General features: G+C 38.2%; 2 protein-coding genes across 2 annotated transcripts; both read left to right on the top strand.

Annotated features, from left to right (window-relative positions):
• Positions 1-1,992: 1,992 nt before the first annotated feature.
• Positions 1,993-9,090, top strand: LOC754707 (glutathione S-transferase 1). The gene is made up of 5 exons (XM_011664249.2): positions 1,993-2,311; positions 3,297-3,395; positions 3,835-3,950; positions 6,626-6,730; positions 7,701-9,090. The coding sequence occupies exons 1-5, from the start codon at positions 2,164-2,166 to the stop codon at positions 7,872-7,874; spliced, it is 642 nt and encodes a 213-aa protein (XP_011662551.2). The 5' UTR covers positions 1,993-2,163; the 3' UTR covers positions 7,875-9,090.
• A 1,919-nt stretch (positions 9,091-11,009) lies between these two features.
• LOC580461 (glutathione S-transferase 1) lies at positions 11,010-15,981 on the top strand. Its single transcript, XM_030979957.1, has 5 exons — positions 11,010-11,191; positions 13,128-13,226; positions 13,502-13,617; positions 14,233-14,337; positions 15,720-15,981. Exons 1-5 carry the CDS (start codon positions 11,044-11,046, stop codon positions 15,891-15,893), a joined length of 642 nt encoding a protein of 213 aa, XP_030835817.1. The 5' UTR covers positions 11,010-11,043; the 3' UTR covers positions 15,894-15,981.
• The last annotated feature ends 6,542 nt before the right edge of the window (positions 15,982-22,523 follow it).

Raw genomic sequence — 22,523 nt, 5'->3', positions numbered from 1 at the left:
ATCCAGCTCAACATCAAGATAATACCACGTGACATGACACCGAGGCGCCATCACGCAGTATACTCATAATGTCCTCCATACGCGTTTTTCTCCTTCCTGTCTCTTCCTGCTTCTGTAAAACGCGTTGTGTGATATTGGCTATTCATCTACATTCAATCTTTACATTCTACATTGATCCATGTGAAAAATATGGTTAAAGGGATAGTTGATTTCTTGTTTAAGACCGCAAATGCCTTTAAAGTGCTTGGTTATTGCTTTTATTCTCATTTATGACATTTCTAGTACCCCTTTAGAACCTAGAATTGCTATGAAGGTAAGTGTATACCCCAAAATGTGTGAATTTAGATTGAATACGATCATATCAATTCAGATCCACTCTCAAAAAATACGTTGGCCGTTAATTAATTATTAAACAAAAAATTATACACGGTTGTGCGTATTATAACCAACACGAAAAAGCCAACACAAAGCTGGATTTAAAAATATAAGGCGCTATTTCGTTTTTCAACGGCTGGTTAAAAATTTCCAAATATTTGTGGGTACCACAAATATTGGAAATGGTTATATTTATGGATATTCCTGCGGTCTCTGAACCGATTTTGATCAAACAAAGATGGTTTTGTCACTTAAATTTTATATTTTTTTCAAATTTGACACTCAGTTTTCATTATCTCACAAAAAGATTATTTTGAGAAGTGCCCTCTGCAACATAACTCAACAATCCCTTTAAGACTATTATTACCAACATAATTATGTACTTTCTGCCGGTGATATTGAATGTCTTTTTTTATTATTTTGAGGTGTAAGATGATAATCAAGGATTAACAATACTTATAAGCAACAAAAAAATTATATGAAAAGGACAGGGTAGACATTATTTAAAAAAAAACATTTTTATGGATGTGTAGATTAAGGAGACACACTCAACAACTCAGAGAGATACTTTTGCTTATATGGGGTTGGTTAGCTAAGCTGTACAGCTATTAATTGAGTTTATTTCAGAATCATATGAGATTAACTGTCCAAATATGGATGTGGTGATCTCTCTTTCTTCCTCTTTCTTTCTTGCTCTTCTTCTCATTTTCTGATAGTGGGATGGAAAACTGGTTTAAGACCTCAAATGCCTACAAACTGGTAATCTTCCGCACATTTTTCAAAACATGTTTGTTAGTCATCCATCTGTTCATTCACATAACACAAGGCAAAAATGTTATTACACAAACCCCTTGTACGTACAACATATGCATTGAAATCATTTCGAAATGTGGGAATGAGCAAATGGAATGATTTAAACGAGGATATAAGATCAAGTTTAACTTTGTCCGGATTTAAAGTTTTGTGCAAAGGGAACTATTTATTATGTTGTAAAACTAGGTAGGACTATAAGCTTTAATCTCATGTTTCGCTTTTGTGTTTTCTCTTCTTACATTTTCTTTTAAATATCCCTCTCTCTCTCTCTCTCTCTCTCTCTCCCTCTCTCTTATGATATGCTTTAAAGTGCATCGCATTGTGTGTGAGTGAGTATGGCTCAGTGTGTTTGCAAGATATTTGTAATTGTTTTGTAAGAATTATGAATATACATTTACGTCTTTTTTGTTTTGTTTGTTATTGTATGTTTTTATTATATTTTATTTATTGTATGTTCATGGGCCCCAATTGCAAGCTTTGCTTCTCAGAGGTCCATAGCTGTCATCATATTATAACTGTACCAGTACCAGTGTGGTTGTAAATATTTTTTAACGATTGGCTGAATATATTGAATTGAATTGAACCTTCGAATCTAGGTTAATCCAAGTTCGTGAAACCGGGTCAAAGAAAATAGCGGAGTACAAAAACATGTTTCTATCCTCTCTCTCCCTCTTCTATATTTGCCCGTACCTCTCAACTGGCGAGGAATGGACAATTTTAAGGTAAACACAGACTTTGGAAATGCCAATAGTGCAGACCCGTCCTTACATCGAAGGTCAAATTTGAGGCACGTTCTTTGCCATTGTTTACGCTCTGTGGGGTTCAAGTTTGAGCGACAGCGTGATAACGCAATACGTTCGTTCCCATCTGCATTCACTTGAGCACTACGCACGGGTTGGCTTGGGATATCATCGACTTTGTTCACTATCGCTTTGGATTTCATATCATTTTGTGAATTCATAATAATTGTTGACGATGCCTAACTACAAGCTCACATACTTCGATGCCCGTTCCAGGGGAGAACCTTCCCGGATGCTGTTTCACCTGGTGGGACAAAAATATGAAGATATTCGCTATGACTTCGAGGGAGAGGAATGGCCCAAGATAAAAGGAGACAGGAAAAGTAAGGAATATAATCATTAATTTCTATCACTTAAAGTGTATTGATCTGTAAGAGAGAAGTACACTGTCGTAAAATAGTATACGAGAGGTCCCCGATTCGATCTTTGCTCGGTGCTTACATCCTTAGGCAATGTATTTTTTGCCCACATTCATTTTTTCGTTTGCAGGTGCAAATGGAATATGTACCTGGCTATATACTGTGACCCCAAACCAAGCTACCAAGGGAAACAGTTACTCATTTTGATGCTTGTGTACCACGTATCTTGTGTTCGTTAATCCTTGGACTGTATACACGTCCATGTATAAGCAATTTGTGTCAGCAAAAACGCTATGTCACCGTGTTTGTCTGATATGCTATAACTCGTAACGAATAAAGTTGACAATTAAAGTGCACCAGAGCATGTTATATACTTGTTAAACAAATCAGTAAAGGGTAACTTCACATAGAGATTATCGTAGGTCATGTTATATAATTTCGTACATTGATTACATTTCTTAACCCCTTAACTGTTCCACGGTTAACCCCCTTCTTGTCTTTTTTTAAGACAAAATGAATACTCCTTACCCCCCCCCCCCCCCCCCCCCCCCTCACTGAGCGAAATATCGGTCGGCGCGATTTCCAAATTTTCAAACATCCCTCCTTGAAAAATCCTGCGTACGCCACTGGTTAGGATTATGGTTGCGAAATGGTTTTAGATTAGGTTTAGAGGTAGCTTAGTATGGAGTAGTCTCTCTGGTCCATAGATTAAGTTAAGGATTCGGGACCTCGAGAAAGAACACAGTCATTATTATGGTTATATTAATTACTGTAAGTAGAGCAATCCAGTCGTCTTTTTTATTACTGATTAGTACGTGTGTGTTCATAACTTGTTAGATGTGCGTGAGGGTGTGTGGTTGTGCGTGTGCTTGCGTGCGTGCGTGCAAGAACATGATCATTCGGTAGTCAGCGGGTTAAAATGATATTTAAAATATTTATATTTCTCCAGGGTTTCCACTCGGTCAGCTCCCAGTACTGGATGTAGACGGCAAGCTTCTGACTCAGAGCAGAGCTATATACCGCTATATCGCGCGTCAATTTCCCGGTGGTAAGTCAATTGTATTTTGATTAGCAGAAGTATTCAAATGCTTTTATAAATATCTTATGTTTATTCAGATACCCTGATTTATATACAAACCTATTAACTGGGACCTACATAATACAAGCTTTGCCTTCTAGTAGATCCCCCACTCTATTTAGCTTTTTGCAATGTATTTATCATACTTATGATTGTATCTTTTGTTATAACTATATATTACCATGTACATTATGTTCAATTATGTTATCTTCGATAAAGTGGAAATAAATAAACTTGAACCTTTCACGTTTTTAATGATGATGACGTCATCCCCTACAGGTTATAACTATCCTAAAGGAGGACTATAACTACAGTATGTAGGCCTACTTATAGTCTTCAAAAGCAAGATTGTGTTAGAACACACAAATTATATCATAAAACTGTATTATCGCGATTGTTTTTGTTGTAGATTACTATGGGAAGAACAATGTGGAAAGTTCCCGAATCGATGAAATTCTTGGGATTGTGGCTGACATCGAGATTGCAATCACACCAGCCTTTGAGTCAACCGATGCTGCTAAAAGAGTAAGAATTATTATAAATAATTATAAACCGTCATGTCTTTGTATGTTGCATATATTATGCAGAGGTGTTGTGGTTCAGTGGATAATTCTCCGGACTCCGGACTGAACCACTAGGGATGAGGTACGGGTTCGAATCCCTGTCTCAGCACTAATGTCTTTTGGCAAGGCATTAATCTGTATATGCCACACTCCACCAAGGTGGGGTATATGGGTACATGGCATATTAATTAATTCCTGAAAATGCTAAAGCGCCATATAGTAGCAGACATGCTAAAACCGGCGTAACAATTGTGGAGTGTCAAGCTCATCGCCTCAGCTACATGGGCGAGCCCACCGGGTCCACATGTTATGTCGTCACCGTAACTGCGGCAGATTTGACCCCTGTTGATCTGAAATTTGGAGGTTTTAAGGAAATGGGGTTTTAATTTGCTTTTGTGCAATAGTGAAAGGGGAATATTTTGTAATCGTTTTTATATTTGTATACTACATGTACGTCCTTTCAGCTTTCTATTAAATTGTTTTTTTCATATATTTATAAAGTTTTATTTTCACCGGATAGGGTCTTTAAGAATCTAAAAGTCGGAGATGTGAGAAGGAGGATCCCCTATGATTATGGTATAAAAACTAATCTAGCCTTCGATCCTCGTTTAGGGTCTTTTTCAGGAAGAGATGTTATCTAATTATGGACAGTGCTTAATGTGACAACCCCTACCCCCCCCCCCCCCCCGCCCCAAACCCAGGGTCTATCGCCACCGGTTGATCATGGCTGCTCAAAGTGAGGACCGCAAGGCATGTTAATCCGGACCGCCGGGAGGCTCTCTCATTTTCTTCAAACCCTTAAAGGGCCGGGCGGAATCCACCCGACTCCCTATCTTTTGATACAAAATTCATCGACCAGATTGTGCAATGGGCACTTCGCGCGGCCAAAATGTACATTTCCCCATAAAAAAAATATGTAGGTCTACTGTAACAATGCAGAGTTGTTACTTCGCGGATATGTGAATATTACTGTTGATTAGTATTCATTCATAAAACATTTGAGATACAGATTCTTGTTATGAACTACTCTACCAATATTCCAAATATAGGATTTCCCGGCCAAATTCGCGAATTTGTCATTCAAATTAATTTGTCTTGCGTTCAAATTCGACGGTTTTAGTGCAGTCAGGTATATTTCGGGTTTATATTCCCTTTTCTAGTTTTCAAAACTATGGAATTTTCGTTATAGAATCTACGTATGTTTCATTCAAATTAATGAACAATGTGCTTCTTTCGCTATTTGGTCATTCGATTTGGCGCAACACGATTTTCTGACAACGCGACGGTGTACCTTTGGCATTCTAATTCATTTGTAGCATTCAAATTAGCACTTTGTGCACTTAAATTGATGGTCAATATACATTTCTCGTTTATTACACACTTTTTATAGCTCATTCTTTTTCTTTCAAGATTGTTTTTTCACTAATGATGTATATTTCATCATATTTCATTTTCTTGCATTTATACACTTATACTTCCATCAGCATTTAAGTTTGATTGAGAAGAAAAAACGACTTTCATCTACGGACCTGATGGTCTCAGTATATTTGTAAATGTTCATGTAAGGAAGTTGGTTGTCTTATGTTTCATCATAAATTTATCATAATTTCATCATAATTTCATTATGGCAGAAGGGTACAATATTGTGACTGGGGTAGCGACTAGAGTCAACAATTTGAACATGATTCATTACTTAGCCATGTCTTTAGCCATCGATCTGCTGGCGGGCAAGTTAACTATGAAACTCTTTAAGAAAAACAGAGGGGTGTGATGGGTATAAGACACGATGTGAATTACTTTTGTAAAATTCCGAGTCTGTAGTAAAACGGGGCGATTGAGGGTACCCCCACCTTTCCCGGGTATATGAACATGTCTGTGCAGAAATGCCATATCCCTTGATTTCGCCCCTTCTTTACTTTATGTCTGACTACACCCATCTGCATTGTCCTGAAAATAAATAAATGGAATAACAGCTTAGACCCCAATGGCAAATCATGCATTTTAACTGCATTATTTAAAAACTATAAAAGTTTGTTGCAATTCTCCCCCCTATCATTCCTAACTTGAATAAAAATATTACGAATACGAATGACAGGTGTTAATTTGAATGATAAAAATTACGCTTCGACAAGTGAATATTAATTTGAATGCTAGTTGAGCAGTTACTAAATTGAATGACAGATCTATGAAACCCTTCGACCGAAATCCTAAATTAAATACAAAAACTGAAAAATTGAATGATAATTGGTATGACAAAGCCGATCTGCGCTAACTTAAATGCAAAGCAAATGAATTCGAATGACAAACACGCGAATTTGGCCGGAAAATCCTATATTAGAATTGTTTGTCATTCCATGGGCGAGATTCCAAGGGGGGGGGGTAACCTAGCTCACCCCTCTCCCTGTCCCCTCTGATGAGCGAGTACCAAATTAACCCGGCCTTTTCAGGGTTAAACTGTAACAATTCCCATTAGATCAGACTAGATCAAACTAGATTTGACCATTGTTTCGGACCTGTAAGCATTCAAGGAAATCACATCAGGACCGTCAAGGAAAAAAGTTTGAGATCCCTGTTAAAGATAGACGATGTTAAATAATAATAATAAATACGTGAATTATTTTTTATTGGTATTGTCAGGAAGCTGAACATGTGAAGTGCAGAGACGGTACTATGAAGCCTTCCTGGGATTTCATCTCTGAATCTCTAAAGAAAGGAGAAGGAAAGTACTTTATAGGGAACCGGGTAAGTCAAGGGCTTAGCTCGAATCATCGGGTCATCGCGTCGGGTCGGGTGGTCGCATTACCCGACCCTTTATTCACGAAATACACATGGTCTGGTCCAATTTACCCGACACTTTGTGAATACCCTACGGTAAATCTACGAAAGGACGCGTGATCCTCAGTTTTCGTTACACGAAAAGTCGTGTAACGCGACCATCCGACAGGACGCGATGACGCGGTGATTCGAAGTAAGCACACGAAATAAAGTGCTCAATACGTTAAGAACAATCCTGCAAACATTTTATACATTATCAAAGCCAAAATTATTCAAACTAAAGATTGTGACCCTGATGGGTAGAAGCGCTAGGAAGTAGCCCAACGCAACAACTCATTTTCTGTTCACAAAGTTTGATGGGAATTGAAAAAAGAGGTCATGTTCAAATTTGTTGGGGTTTCTCCATCCTTTCTGTCAGTTTGGAAGAAAATCATAAAAGAAATGTCCACTTAAGAGCATGGCTCTAAAACAAATGCCCTCATAATAATATTCAAATGGATGCTCGCCGGTGGTTGGATAAATGGGACAAAATTGTCGACAAATAACGGTCCACCCCTCCATTCAAAATAGTTAATCAAAGACATAGAGTCATAGACCTACGATTCAATCTGGCTTTACATCAGGTTTAGACTTAAATTCATATTAAAATTAATATTATTAATTAACCACAATGTAGAATCATTCTCAATTAATGAAAAATAAATAAAAATTATAGAGTAACAAAGATAATTGGTTACAAACACCAAATAAACAAGTAATAGATAATTTACGTGGTTTTGTACATGCTTTACGGGAATATAATACAAGTTTATGGTCGTATCTTGAGTATGTTGAGTAAAGAATCAAAGCCAGTATTATTAGATTAGAAATTGAAACTGGAGCACTTTAATTTCACTACCGCATGTCTTACAATCGTTTGAATCTTTTTTCTTCACAGTTAACCCTGGCCGATGTGGTCATCTTCAACATAATAGATTTCTTCCTGGACAGCAGTGTCGGTCTCAAGACCTACTTTGAACCCTACCCGACCCTCGTTAAATTCTACGAGTCAATCAAGAATGATTCCCCACTCACGCAGTACCTGAAGGACCGACAGTACACCAAATATTAAATCAACTTTCTGAAAGCACGATACCCCGGTCACACCAACGAGGCCGACACCTGGACGGCGTTTCACGAGACCGTTATAAGTACAAGTTCACCGACAATGTATTTAAAACATGTGAATCAATTGGATGGCGGTGAACTTGCACTTACGACAGTTAATTGAAACGATGCCCAGACCGACAACCGTTATTGAACATATCAGCTGGGTTTTTAGTCGTTGTGGAGCCGATTTGGCGGTGTTACCAAAGTAAAACTATGTTGAAAGAAGTAACAATTAGAAAGAAATGTAAGCATTTAAATAAAGATAACAAAGAATACGAAATAGAATACGAAACAGCAAAAAAGACTCGCAAAGTGACCACCATTAGAAATATTAATAATTGCCTACTGCATGTGGTAATTAATTATGTTGAAATTTTTATATATAAGAGTTTTATAAGAGATGCTTTAAAAGAAAAGAGAAATGAACAATGCCTTATTGAATTTTGTAAGACATTTTAAACGTCTAGTCCATGCTGACTGAATGACGGGTGGGATATCTGTGAATGTTTGAGTTTAAATGTAAATGTCGTGATATAGGGATGGGAGTTGATTATGAGAATACTTAAACATATAATGCCTATCTAAAAAAATGTGAATATCTTGTATTTTTAATGTTTTTTAAACGATGAAATAAAGGTTGGGTGTGTGATAAATAATTTAAGTTATTATTCATGCGAATCGCTCTCTATTGAAGCAAAAATAATGCACTCATTCTTGTTATACTACAATTGCCCTATACAGTAATACAATATAACACATGTGATGACTTTGGGGACTTATATGATATATTCATAAATCTTTCAGAATATTTTTCAAAAACTTATACAGTAGTCAATATTCCTTGATATTGACGTATGTAAATTGCGTATATGCTTATTAACATTTTAATGGGAGTCAATAGTGACTCTCAAAAATGTAACCGTATTTTTTTCTTCTCAATGACAGACAAGACTACAATCTAAATATTACAATTCCTTATACCATGTACGTTAGTCTTTTTTAAATAAACGAAATTTATTTTACATTGGACTTGGTATTATTGATATTCGTCTATAATTACTTATTACTGACAAATCATCCTGTTTATAAATAAAAATTACTTTTGCGATTTTAACAGAATTTCGGCAAACACCCGTTAAAAGTGATAAGTTCAATAAAAAATTCAGAGAGGGTTACGATATGAAAGAGTATTTGTTTCAATAAGTGAACACATGTACTTTCATGGAACTAGATTTGGTAGAAATAAGGTGTTGAACTATATTAATAATTTCTTAATGATTGGTCAGAGTAAGAAATAAGTAGGAATTTTCACATGGGAAATTCAAGGAATTATTGTAGTTCATACCACCTGAATCAATATTAGCTGCTGAATTAGGGCCTACATCTATATAATACTTAGTAAAATTTTGGAATCCAGCTCAACATAAGCTCAACATCAAGATAATACCACGTGATATGACACCGAGGCGCCATCACGCAGTATACTCATAATGTCCTCCATACGCGTTTTTCTGCCTGTCTCTTCTGTACAACGTGTTGTGTGATATCGGTCATTCATCTACATTCAATCTGTGCACTGATCCAAGTGAATAATAATATGCTTAAGACTATTATTACTAATATAATTCATGCCGATGATACTTAATGTCATTTATTATATGGAGGTGCAAGATGATTATCATGGATTTAACATACTATAAGCAACACAAACATTATAGGAGTTATAATCATATCCTATATGAACAAGGACAGTGTATACTTATTTAAATTTTTAAAAAATGTGAGTAGATAAAGGAAACACACTCAACAATTCAGACAGTTACTTTTGCTTCTATGGTTAGCTAAACTGTCTAGCTATATCATAAGTATATTTGGCAACCTATGAAACCAATGACAGAAATTCTCGTGAGTTTAGCTGTCCGAATAAGTATGTAGTGATTTCCCCCTTCTTCCTATTTCCTCTCCTGCTCTCCTTCTCATTTTCTAAAAGACGGATGGAGAACCTCGGAATCTAGGTTAATCTAAGTTCGGGAAACCGGATCGACGAGAATAGCGGAGAACATAAACACGTTTTCATCCTCTCTCTCGGTATTTTTCAATCTATGTCTTTCATCTCTCTTATTCTCTGCCTCTCCCTTTCGTTCTCTTCTTCCTCCTTATCTCTTATTACGTCTTCGCCTCCTTCTCAGTCCTTTCCTCTTTGCATCTCTCTTTTTTCTAATCTCTATTATAGATTTCATATTATTTCAAATTTCAAAATATTATTTTGTCCGGCACCCCCCCCCCCCCCCCCCTCTCTCTCTCTCCCTCTCACTTCTCTCTCTCTCTCTCTCTCTCTCTCTCTCACTCTCTCGCATTTCTCTCTCGTCCCCCTCTCTCTCTCTCTCTCTTTCCTATATATATATATATATATATATATATATATATATTTTTTTTTTTTTCTATCTCACTCTCTCACTCTCTTTATCTCTATCTCTCTTTTTCAATCTCTCTCTCTCTCTCTCTCTCTCTCTCTTTCTCTTCTATATTTGCCCATACCTTTACGAAAACATATTTTCACCCTCTCCCTCTCTCGGTTTCCCTCAATCCATTTCTTTTATCTATCTTTTTCTCTTTCTCTGCCTTTTCTTTGTCTCCCTCCTTCCCTCACTCTTTTCACGTCTTCGTCCTCTTTCTCCTTCTCAATCATTCCCTCTGCGCATCTCTTTCTCTAATCTCTATTATGAATTACAGTTTGTCCAGCGTACTTCTCTCTCTCTCTCTCTCTCTCTCTCACACACACACACACACACACTCTCTCTCTTTCTCTCTCTCTCTCTCTCTTTCTCTTCTATATTTGCCCATACCTTTCAACTGGCGAGGAATGAAAATTTAAAGATACACCATGGAGTAGGCTAGTACTCCATGGATACACACAGACATGGGAAATCGAATGGTATTTTGAGGCATGCACGTTTTAGTCGTTGTATGTGTCGGGTTAGGTTTGAGCAGCGCGATAACGCATGCAGTACATTCGTCGCCGTTTGCATTCACTTGAGCACTACGCACAGGCTAGCTTGGGTATCATTGACGTCGTTCAATCATCGTTTTCGATTTCATCTTATTGTGTGAATTAATTATCATCTTTGACGATGCCTAACTACAAGCTCACATACTTCGATGCACGTGCCAAAGGAGAACCTGCCAGGATGCTGTTTCACCTGGTGGGACAAAAATATGAAGATATTCGCTATGACTTCGAGGGAGAGGAATGGCCGAAGATAAAAGGAGACAGGAAAAGTGAGAAGTATAATCATTAATTTCTATTACGTACATGTTAATATCATTCATCTAAAGTGTATTGATCTGTAAAAGGGAAGTACACTGTTGTATAAAGGTATACGAGAGGTCCTGGGTTCTATATAGCTTTACTCGATGCTTCCAGCTTTGTATACAATGTGTGTGTTTTTGCCCACATTCATTTTCTCACAGGTGCATATTATAGAATATGTATACCTGGCTAAAATGTGATCCACAGCCAAGCTACCAAAGGAAACTCATCTGGATGCATGCACAACGTACCTTGTGTCTGTTCCTTAGACTGAATACAGTCATGCGCATGTATAGGCATTCTGTGTCAGCGAAAATGCTGTTTCACCGCATCTGTATGTTTCATAATTTAATACAACAGTGACAGGCGCGGACACAGGGGGGGGGGGGGGGGGGGGGGGGGGGGTTGGGGGGTTAACCCCCACCCCCTTTGGTATTTTTTTGTGTGCAAACCCCCCCTAAATTTCTCTAAACCCCCCCCCCCCCCCCTTTGGATTTTTTTTTTTTTTTTTAAATAAAAAAATAAATAAAAAAAAAAATTCCCATGGTTGACCTAAAAAAGCTGACCTTACCCCCCCCCCCCCGGTCGGCTGAGTCGTTGCGATTTTTTTTGGGACAAGAAAAAAAAAAGTGACCTCTTACCCCCCCCCCCCCCCCCCCCCCCCCCCTCCCCCCCCCCCCCCCCCCCCCCCCCCCCCCCCCCCCCCCCCCCCGCTTATTCAGCGGCTGGCTGAGTCGTTGCGAAATTTTTGGCCCGATTTATAAATGTTAAACCCCCCCCCCCCCCCTTGAAAAAATCATGCGTACGCGCCTGAACAGTGATATAACTCGTAACGAATATAGCTGAGAATTATAACTTGGAACTAAGGAATACCGTAGGCCTTGCAGCGTTCATTGATTGAATTTCTTTACCCCTTTCACTGTTCAGTTTTTGTCGTCCTTTATCTCCCGAATGTTTTTCTAGCCCCATCTTTTCGTACTGATTCTCCATTTTCCACTGTTTTCCCTTTTCAATCCTTCTCTCTATCTTTCTCTCTATCTTTCTCCTTTTTCTCTATATACGCTGTTGATTAGCTCTCACTCTCTCTCTCTCTCTCTCTCTCTCTCTTTCTTACGTTTCAACATCAGTTGAATAGCTCTCTCATTTACTCTCTCTCTCTCTCTCTCTCTCACTCTTACTCTCTCTCTAGCGCTCTCTTTCTCTCTCACTCCTGGACTCTCTCTTTCTCTCTCCTCAACCGCCATGTTATTCATCCAACAGCTTGCACGGGCGACAATCGCTCCGAGTTTTTTTGTAGCGGTAATATAGATAATCAATACGTTAAGCTTAATTAGGGTAAAGGTTGCAACAAGGGTTTAGATTAGGTTTAGGGGGTAGCCTATGGAGTAGTCTCTCTGGTTAATTAAGCGTTGAAGTTGAGAATTCTAGACCTCTAGGAAGAACAGAGTCATTACCATGATAGCGTTAATGGCGCTTAATAGAGCATTCAATTAGTCGTTTTTTTGATAATGGATTAGTACGCGCGTGTTCATAATTATGTAGGGGCGCGTGAAACGGTGAGGGTGTGTGCGCGCGTGCGTGTATGTGTTTGTGTGGGTGTGCGTGTGCGCGCATGTACGTGCGTGCGTGCCTGTGTGGATGTACGCGTGGATGTGAGGGTGACTTGTATGTAGGTAGGCTCTATGTATGTTTTTAGAAGGAAATCAACCAATCAACCAACGAAATCGGTTCGATCCAGGAAGCGCTGTCGTATGAGAAAGTATCGTATACAACCGCATTTTCATTCCCAAATCATCTTCACCATTGATTACTGGAACCGGATGTTTTCTGGACTAATCTATGGAGAACATGACAATTCGGTAGTCAGCGGGTTAAAATGATATTTAAATATTTTTATTTCTCCAGGGTTTCCACTCGGTCAGCTCCCGGTACTGGATGTAGACGGCAAGCTTCTGACTCAGAGCAGAGCTATATACCGCTTTATCGCGCGTCAATTTCCAGGTGGTAAGTAAATTGTATTTTGATTTGCAGAATTATTCAAATACCACACACAAATGATACCAAATGATTTAGGATAAATAACTCTCTCATAAAATGTATAATAATTTACTGTTTATAGGTGATTTTAAAAATGATTAGCAATTTTCTAGATGTAAACTTTTTTTTGACTCACACTTTATACATACACTCAATAGCGAGATTGTGTTGGAACACACACAATAATTTCATAAGGTTTATATCATCCTACTGTATCATCGCAAACGTTTTTTTTTTTGTAGATTACTACGGGAAGAACAACGAGGAATGTGCCCGAATTGATGAAATCCTTGGGATTGTGGCTGACATTGAGATTGCAGTCGCACCAGCCTTCGAGACACCCGATGCTACTCAAAGAGTAAGAATAATTATGAATATAAACCTTTAAGTCTGTTACATATAGTATGCAGAGGTGTTGCGGTCTAGTGGAAAATTCTCCGGACTGTGAACCACAAGGTATGAGGTACAGGTTCGAATCCCAGTCGCAGCAATAATGTTTTTTGGGCAAGGCATTAATCTATATCATACTAGACTCCGCCCAGGTGAGGTAAATTGGTATTTGGCATGAACAAATTTCTTAAAATGCTAAAGCACCGTATAGTCATGTAAACACTAGGGTAATAATAAATTGTGGAGCGCCAGTTTAATCGAATAATATTTTTTTCTCTCTTACATCTGTTTACATCTTCTACCTACTTTGATAATGAAAGAGCATTAGGGGGTTCGTAGATTTTCTACGAACGAAACATTGTAAATAAAAGAAAATTTACTTTTCGCTTCCACCGGTGATGATTGCTGATACCCTCGCCGATTTTCCCGTCTCCATAACACGATTAATATACTTGGTAGAAAGCCCGACGCATATCGGATAGGCTACCACCCCGCGGTCTTTAGCCGCCGGTTGATATTATAGACAGACGATGTAATAATTATCAAAAATATGGGAATATGTTTTTTTCATTGATATTATCAGGAAGCTGACCTTGCCAAGTGTAGAGACAGTACTCTGAAGCCTTCCTACGATTTCTTCTCTGAATCTCTTCAGAAAGCAGGAGGAAAGTACTTTATAGGGAACCGGGTAAGTCACACGATATCATAAAGGGCTTACTTCAAATCATCGGGTCATCAGGTCAGGTCGGGTGGTCGCGTTACCCGACCCTTTATTCACGACATAATGTCGGGGTAATGTATGTGGAATAAATCACTCTCTCCTACAAATGGTCTGGTCCAATTTACCCAACACTTTGTGAATACCCTAGGGCAAATCTACGAAAGGTCGCGTGAACTTCAACTTTCGTTTCACGAAAAGTCGTGTAAGCCGACCGGACGCGAAGTCGTCGACGTGGTGATTCGAAGTAAGCACGCGAAATAAAGTGTTCATTTCTGCAAACATATATATTATCAAAAGCATGAAATATTCAAACAAGCGATGGTTCGACAAGTGAGAAATATTGTGACCCTAATGAGTAGCCGCACTAGGAGGATACCCCACGCAACAACTCATTTTCTGTTGGCAAAGTTAATTAATTATAATAATATAATAATAATGATAATCTTTTAAAGTCCTCTTCAAATTTTATTAAGTTAAACCGAAAATGGAAATTCTTTTTGCCCAATTGATCGTGGGCCCGGCATCCACTGAGCAGCGCCAGTTAATTAAAAGAGAAGGTTGAGTTCAGATTTATTGGGCTTTCTCTTTCCTTCATGACAGTTTGAAGAAAATTAAAATAAAAATGTCCCCTGAAAAGCATTGCTATAAAAACTAATGCCCTCATTTTTTTCAAGGGGGGGGGGGGTTAACATTTTGAAATCGGGCCGAAAATTTCGCAACGACTCAGCAAGCCGCTGAATAAGCGGGGGGGGGGGGGGGTAAGAGGACATTTTTTTTTTTTTTTTTTTTTTTTTTTGAGTCCTAAAAAAATCGCAACGACTCAGCCAACCGCTGAATAAGCTGGGGGGGGGGTAAGCGTACGCGCCTGCCCTCGTGTCTAATATTAAAATGGATGCTCGTCGGTGGTTGGCAATATGGGGCAACTTGTCGACAAATAACGGTCCACCCCTCCATTCAAAATGGTCTATCAATGACATAGAGTCATAGACCTACGATCAAACTGGTTATAGAGTTCGGTTTACAATCTGGCTTTACATCAGGTTTAGGCTTAAATTCAAATTTAAATTCAAATTATTAATATCCAAAATGAAGAATCATTCTCAATTAATACCAAAAACTAGAATGATAGAGTAACAAAGATAATTTGGTGCAAATGTCAAAATTACAAGTAATATATAACTTGCGTGGTTCTATACACGCCTTTACGGGAATATAATACAGGTTTATGGTCGCATCATGAGTATTTCAGGTCGAGGGTTGAAGCATTAGAAAATATTAGAAAATTAACCTGGAACACTTTTATATCAATGCCGCATGTCTTACAGTCGTTTGAATCTTTTTCTTTACAGTTAACCATAGCCGATTTGGTCATCTTCAACCTCATAGATTTCTTCCTGGACAGCAGTGTCGGTCTCAAGACCTACTTTGAACCCTACCCAAACCTCGTCAAATTCTACGAGTCATTCAAGAATGATTCCCCACTCACGCAGTACCTGAAGGACCGAACGTACACCAAATATTAAATCAGCGTTCTCAAAGCATGATACCCCGGTCACACCAACGAGGCCGACAGCCTGCTTATGTGGAGAAAAATAACTGATGCTAGACACTGCAACGAGAGAGTGGCTTCAAGTGTACCTAACCATAATGCACCCGTCCTCAATAGTTTCAGGTGGTGGTTCAACTCTCCTGAATTTCAGGTTTAATGTGTTTGTTTTTAAAACCGCCTGTACTATTTTTACAGGTTTGGAGATACAATATTACCAGATAGCCTATAATCTAGGCGGAGTACCGAGCTTTTTTCTTTGCTGCTATACTAACCCTAAGCAGAACGTCTGATACGGCGAGACTACGAACCGTGAGTCGTGAGCCGCGGCTCACGGTTCGTAGTCTCGTTGTATCAGACGTTCTGCTTAAGGTTAGTCTAGCAGCAAAGAAAAAAGCTCGGCACTCCGCCTAGATTATAGGCTATATTACCAGGTGGTGGAATTTCTATTCATATTTAGCATGAGCAGGTGTCCATGTGGACTTATTTCTCCGCAAAAAAACTTGTTAAATAAAATTCTAAAATCCAAATTTAAATGGTCAAGTTTCATCATTTCACGGCAAACTGTGTTTTAATTCGTATAATAATGCTCTGAAGTTTAATTCTGTGTTTAACAAGTAATTAAAAACGGCTACAAAGAGAGCAAAATTAATTAGAAGTCAGCATGACTTGGTGTTATCCTTGAGCTCAACACTTTATTTTAAAAGACGTGATATTACCAATTTGCAATATGGATTGGTTCTTTTTGTTTTTGTTCTCTAAATATTATATCATCAAAGAATTGGACATTACACGAATGGCCCATGCATCGTTCTGTTCTACCGCAAGATTTTAGGTCAAATTCTATTTTCAATGTGTTTTGTACATAATCTAAAACGTGCGAACATTTTAAAGCATTTTCAAAGAAAACCTGCAAAACTTATCGCTTTATCATGACGATACATTTCATAAAATTCGCAAGGTGAACTTTATTCAACTGATGTTCTATTTGTTTGTATGTCTATAATATAAGGTAACAACATACTAACCATAACATTTTTAGGTATTTAAACAAATGAAATCATGATTTGTTTTGCCGATTATACCCGTATAGGGTCTATAAGTTGCTCCGTAACCCCGTCTCCCATACAAATCGTATTACTATCATCATCATCATCATCATCAATACCATCACCATCCTCGTTTCTACCAACATCACCAAAACCACCACCATCAACGTCATAATTTATATGGCTACAATCATTATAATAATGATATAAAATCGATAATCCCTATTTACCAAATTAAGAGAATTTGAACATGTCAAAAGTCTTCAAAGTAGAGAGAGAGAGAGAGAGAGAGAGAGAGAGGGGATTGGGGAAGAGACGGAGAGATTGAGGGAAAAAAGAAAAAAGAAATCAAAGACTTGGAGTAAATGCATATCGGAACCTTGTTGATTGTCGGAGAGAGGAACATCTCATCTATTTAAAAAAGCATCCTTTTAAACAGAGAGGGGTCATCTGAGTCATTAACCTATTTCTCAAGAGGGAGAGAACATGTTTGATGGTAGGCCAATATTTATTTATCTGATGCGACACTACGCGACTCTTGCTGGAAAAAATGACAATAGAAAAAGCGCCACGTGTAAGCTTTTTTTCTTCCATTGACGACTCTTCAAATGTTCTGCAACTAACTTACTCCCACTTTCCCTTCTTTTTAAATAATGATTATTAATATCCAATCGTGAAAATGCGGAATGTTAACTCGTCGACACCCCATCTCTCTCTCTCTCTCATCATGGAACAAGCATGCGATCGCTAATCTTTTCTCAGTCTCACTTTTTCATTTTCTACCCTTTCTTCCTCTTCCTCCTCCTACCCTTTACTCCCTATGCCTCTCCCTCTTTCTCTCTCTCTCTCTCTCTCTCTCTCTCTCTCTCTCTCTCTTTCTCCCTTATATTTCATTCTGACACTTTCCCGACTTTGCAAATTGCCAAAGCCTATAATTTGAAATGCGATATGTGAATGATACCAATCAAGGGAGCAACTAAATTAGATATAATTGTATAAAATCTTGTTTGTTTCTTTATCGAAATATCAATCAATACCATGGTAACCTTCCTCAAAAAAATGATAAAAAAGACGAACTTTTTTTCTAAAAACATTTTTTAGGCGCTTGACTGGAGATGCGAAGGTTGAGGGTTCGAATATCCTTTGGCAAGATATTAATCTGCACTTGCTACTCTCCACCAAGGTGTCAAATGGGTACCCGGTAGGACGCGGCCGTCATTGTTGGTCAAACAGCTTGTGAGCGTCAAGTAACGCCCGGCTGGAATGCTCCCCAGGGAGTGGAGATTGTGCACACAGTGTGTGCGGGCAAGCACTGAATCCAATGACCGGGGTAATAGTATATTTGTAAAGCGCTTAGAGACATTTGTATTAAGCGCTATATAACAATTAAATATTATTATTATTATTATTATTATTATCATTAACCATGTTTTGTATGCCATCCATGTTTTTGCGGGAAAACCTTTTTTTTTTGCACCACCCTACCATTTACTAAATTGGTCCAAAGACAAAACAAGATCTGCATTTTACCTACAAAGTATAATTTATTTAATTCATTGTAGCATCTATATGATTTCATAATTCCTGGATTTGGTGTCGAGGTGGAGTGGTTATGTCACCGGAATGTCAATCACTGGGTCCGCAGTCCGAGTCCCGCCACGGCACTAATGTCCTTAAGCAAGACATTGATCTACATTTGCCACACTCAACCCAGGTGATGTAAATGGGTACCCGGCAGGAATTAATTCCGTGAAATGCTAAAGCGCTGTAATGGCAGCACAGCTAAAACCGGGGTAATAATCTCCAAGCAGAGGCGGCCGAGCAACTTCCAAAGCGGGGGGGGGGGAAGGCACCAAGAAAAAAGGGCACTTTCTGGGGAAAAGGGGCACCTACAAAGCGAATCTCAAAGCGAAATATACAATCTTTAGACATTGTAATTACAATATCAGGGATGATTTCAATATTTGTTTCACTTTATACACCATACAAGATATTGCTTAAGCATCATGCTTTGCAGTTGGGTGTAATAGTCTGAAAATTATTTGCGAGCAAAGAAAATGTTTAATATTTGTGAGATCGCAGTGCAAAATATTACATCTTATAAAGAGGAAAAAACCCAAACCTGATGGGATTATAAGCACATTCTCATAAAGAAAGACTGAAAAGACCTTTGAGTATAATAAGTATATCATCTATAGATGCGTGCGAGTGAGATTTGGGAGAAATTGCTCTTTGTCGTTGAAATTGAAATTTGGGGCGCGTTTAATAATGAGAGGAAAAGGGGACACTTATCAGAAAAGGAAAGGAGCATGTGTCAAAGTACGAAGAGTAATTATCAGAGGTGAAAATGGGGCACTTCTTACACCCTCAAAAAGAGGCGCTCACCAGGGATGAAAAGAGTCAGTCATGAGGATAGGAAATGGGCATTTTTCGACGGAAAAGGGGCCCCCATCAGATTTTGATAGGGGCATTTATAGGAGGTGACAAGGGGCATTTGTGAAAAGGGGATAGGTCCCTTATTAGAAAGGAAAAGAGGTACGTATAATTGTTAAAAGGGAAATTATCAGAGGTGAAAAGAGGCACTTATCGCACCTGAAAAGGGGCAATGACCAAATATGAAAAGGGGCACTTATGTGAATGAAAAAGGGGCACATATAATAAAGGAAAGTGTACATTAGTTGAAAGAAAATGGGGACCGATCAGATTTTAAAGGGGCATTTATCGGAGGTTAAAGAGGACACTTATCTGAAGTGAAAATGAGTAACTTCTCGTACCTAAAAAAGGGGACATTTAGCAAAGAAGGGGCACTTATGAGAAGGGGAAGAGGCTCTTTTTTAAATAGGGGTACTTATCATTAGGAAAAGGGGCCCTTATTAGAAAGGAAAAGGGGCACATGTGAAAATATAAGGTGCGCTTATTCTGGTTAAAATGGGGGTAGTTATTAAAAGGGGGGAGGGGCACTTATTACAAAGGAAAGGGGCACTTCTCGTACCTGAAAAAGCACTTACTAGAGATTAAAAAGGGCACTGATGAGAATGGAAAATGGACACTTATTGTAAAGGAAGAAGGGAACTTGTCGAAGGAAAAGGGGCACGTTTCCAAATAAAAGGGGCACTTATAAGAGCTGAAAAGGGGAAGAGGCACTTTTACAAATTAATAGGGGCACTTGTCAAAATAAAAGGGGCACTATTCCTATGTAAACAGGGGCACTTCTAACAAAGTTAAAGAGGCACTTTTCGGGGGTTGAAAAGGGGGAGGGCACTGTTGCCCCCTGCTCCCGGGAGGGCCGCCCATGTATCCAACTTTGGAAACGCTTAGATACTTAATTGCAATGTGCGCTATATACAAGCTGAGTATCATTATTATTGGTTTATGTGATTGTCTCTATTTCTGTTATTAAAGAAAATACACTACCCATCTGGCTATGCAATTTCCTATCACAACATCTAATTCATTTGAATTGCAAACAAATTTATTTATATTCATATATTGTACAAGTTCAAAATATAATTGTATAATATTCAGATATCTGTATAATTGTGTACCAAGTAATCTGCCATAATATACAACGGTGGCGACACGTCACATGCTCCGGCGGCGGTTGCTCCAGGCTTCATTTCATCGGGGATGTGGCCCATTTGGGGTTTGAGCTTGGTGTTGGGGTTAGGTGCGGTGTAGGTTTCTTGTCCGAAGTTGGGATCGGGAGTTTGATTTATGTACTGAATTGCCGCGGAGCAAATGTAGCCGGTGCAGGTTTCCCATTAATTTACTTACTTATCTATTTCAAATTGGTGGTAGGTACGAAAATAGAAACGAGCGTTGCAACTTTTTTAATTGAAATAGTTCGATTATTCTGCTTCAAATTATTCTTTTAAGCAATTAAATAAAATGTGAAATTCGAACAATTTATGATTGACCATAACTTATATTTTTGGGGCAGATTAAAGTTTAAAAATATATCAAAATTGCTCCGGCTCTAGTAAGTGACTATTGTTATAATTAATAACATCAATTGAAGTTCTATATCATGTAACTTGCCAAAAGAAAAATCAAAATCTCTTTAAAAACTCGTTAAAAAAAATCACGCCCTGCATACCATTCATGTCATATTGAAGAAAAAACATAGTTGAAATTATGTATGCGGTGTTTGGATGCAAATTTTACCAAAGAGACGTAGTATCTATTTAGTTTAACAGCCAGTCGGTGAATAAGCGGGGGGGGGGGGGGGAGGAAAAATCGCACCGTCTATCTGCCACCGTCTATTACTGTTCTCAATCATTCAGGTAATTGATTAATAGATGTCACATCAATGTTATAAACAAATCAACTGGGTTTTGTCCCGCTTACGACGCCTTACGTCCACTCTGGGAATTGTTTCAGCATATGACGGGTTCTATCACTGGTAACACGGCCGAACCTCATATTGGTCATGAGCGCTCTCTGTATATCACCATGTAGGATTCCCAGCTGACCAGCAAGGCTGTCAATCTTGGCTTCATCGTAAATATCGTCAGCTATCTGCTGTAATATGCCTCCAAACTCATCATCTGGGGGCTCCTCTCTAAAATGGTTCAAAGTAATAACAAAGACAAACATGGAGGCGGTCAGAGAACTTAGGTTTGACGAATTAACTTTAAAATTGATACAAATCTTTACTTAGGTGAAGTAGAAAAAAGGTAAAAAACACATTCTCCCGGTAATGAGACTAGAGGATTATGTTATAATATATCTGTAATCAAAAGTATCATCTTCTACTTGTTTCATTACAGAACGTTTTCATTGTTAAAGTCAACGTATAGCAGCTGACTGACACAAATAGACAGCGATCTCATTTAGAGACCATGCTCGACATGCTCAAATTATTGATTTAAATTCATTAAAGTATTTCACTTTCAACTCAAATCACTGTAGACTGGAATGTAGCTAAGATATTCAATTCTTTGTTAATGAGTTTCGATCTTTTATTCACTTTTGCTTTTACATTATCACAGGTGGTCACAAAATCTCTAAACATGATTTTGGATTCATAGAACATAAGTGCTGCCGTACTTTTAGAAGTGTTATTGACAGTCTAGCACCACTCATTTTACCCACCATAGTATATTCCGTAGTAGTTTTGTCACTAAAACAGACATAATGCGTTCATTGTCAATGTGTCATGTAAAGAGTAAAAATATTGCATTTCACCCTGTTAGGATATCACTCCGTTTCCGTCCTCCGGCTAAATTATCCTCAAATGATGATTTGTCTGTCATGAAGGAATGAAGTCAGTTTGAATGAGAAGGGGAAGAAAAAAATATAAGATACAAATTTGGAATGTTCTCTATCGTTCACTGTATCTCTATGTTTAACAAAAATACCTATCAACTGTTAATAATGCACGACCATTATATAACTCGAGTTTCATTCGATAATGTGATCGAATGGCGTTATTTTTGGCATAATGACAACAAAAACCAACAAGAAACACACATAAATTTAGGTTTCCAACATAATACATACTGTAGGCATCACTTTGGCGCAAGTCGATTTTTGCACTCTCGCAAACAATGCCTCCT

This window comes from Strongylocentrotus purpuratus, unplaced genomic scaffold (assembly GCF_000002235.5).
Source record: "Strongylocentrotus purpuratus isolate Spur 01 unplaced genomic scaffold, Spur_5.0 spur5_scaffold_10, whole genome shotgun sequence".
Lineage (NCBI taxonomy): Eukaryota > Metazoa > Echinodermata > Echinoidea > Camarodonta > Strongylocentrotidae > Strongylocentrotus > Strongylocentrotus purpuratus.
The sequence above is the reverse complement of the archived record's forward strand: the minus strand, read 5'-3'. Positions and strand labels throughout refer to the sequence as shown.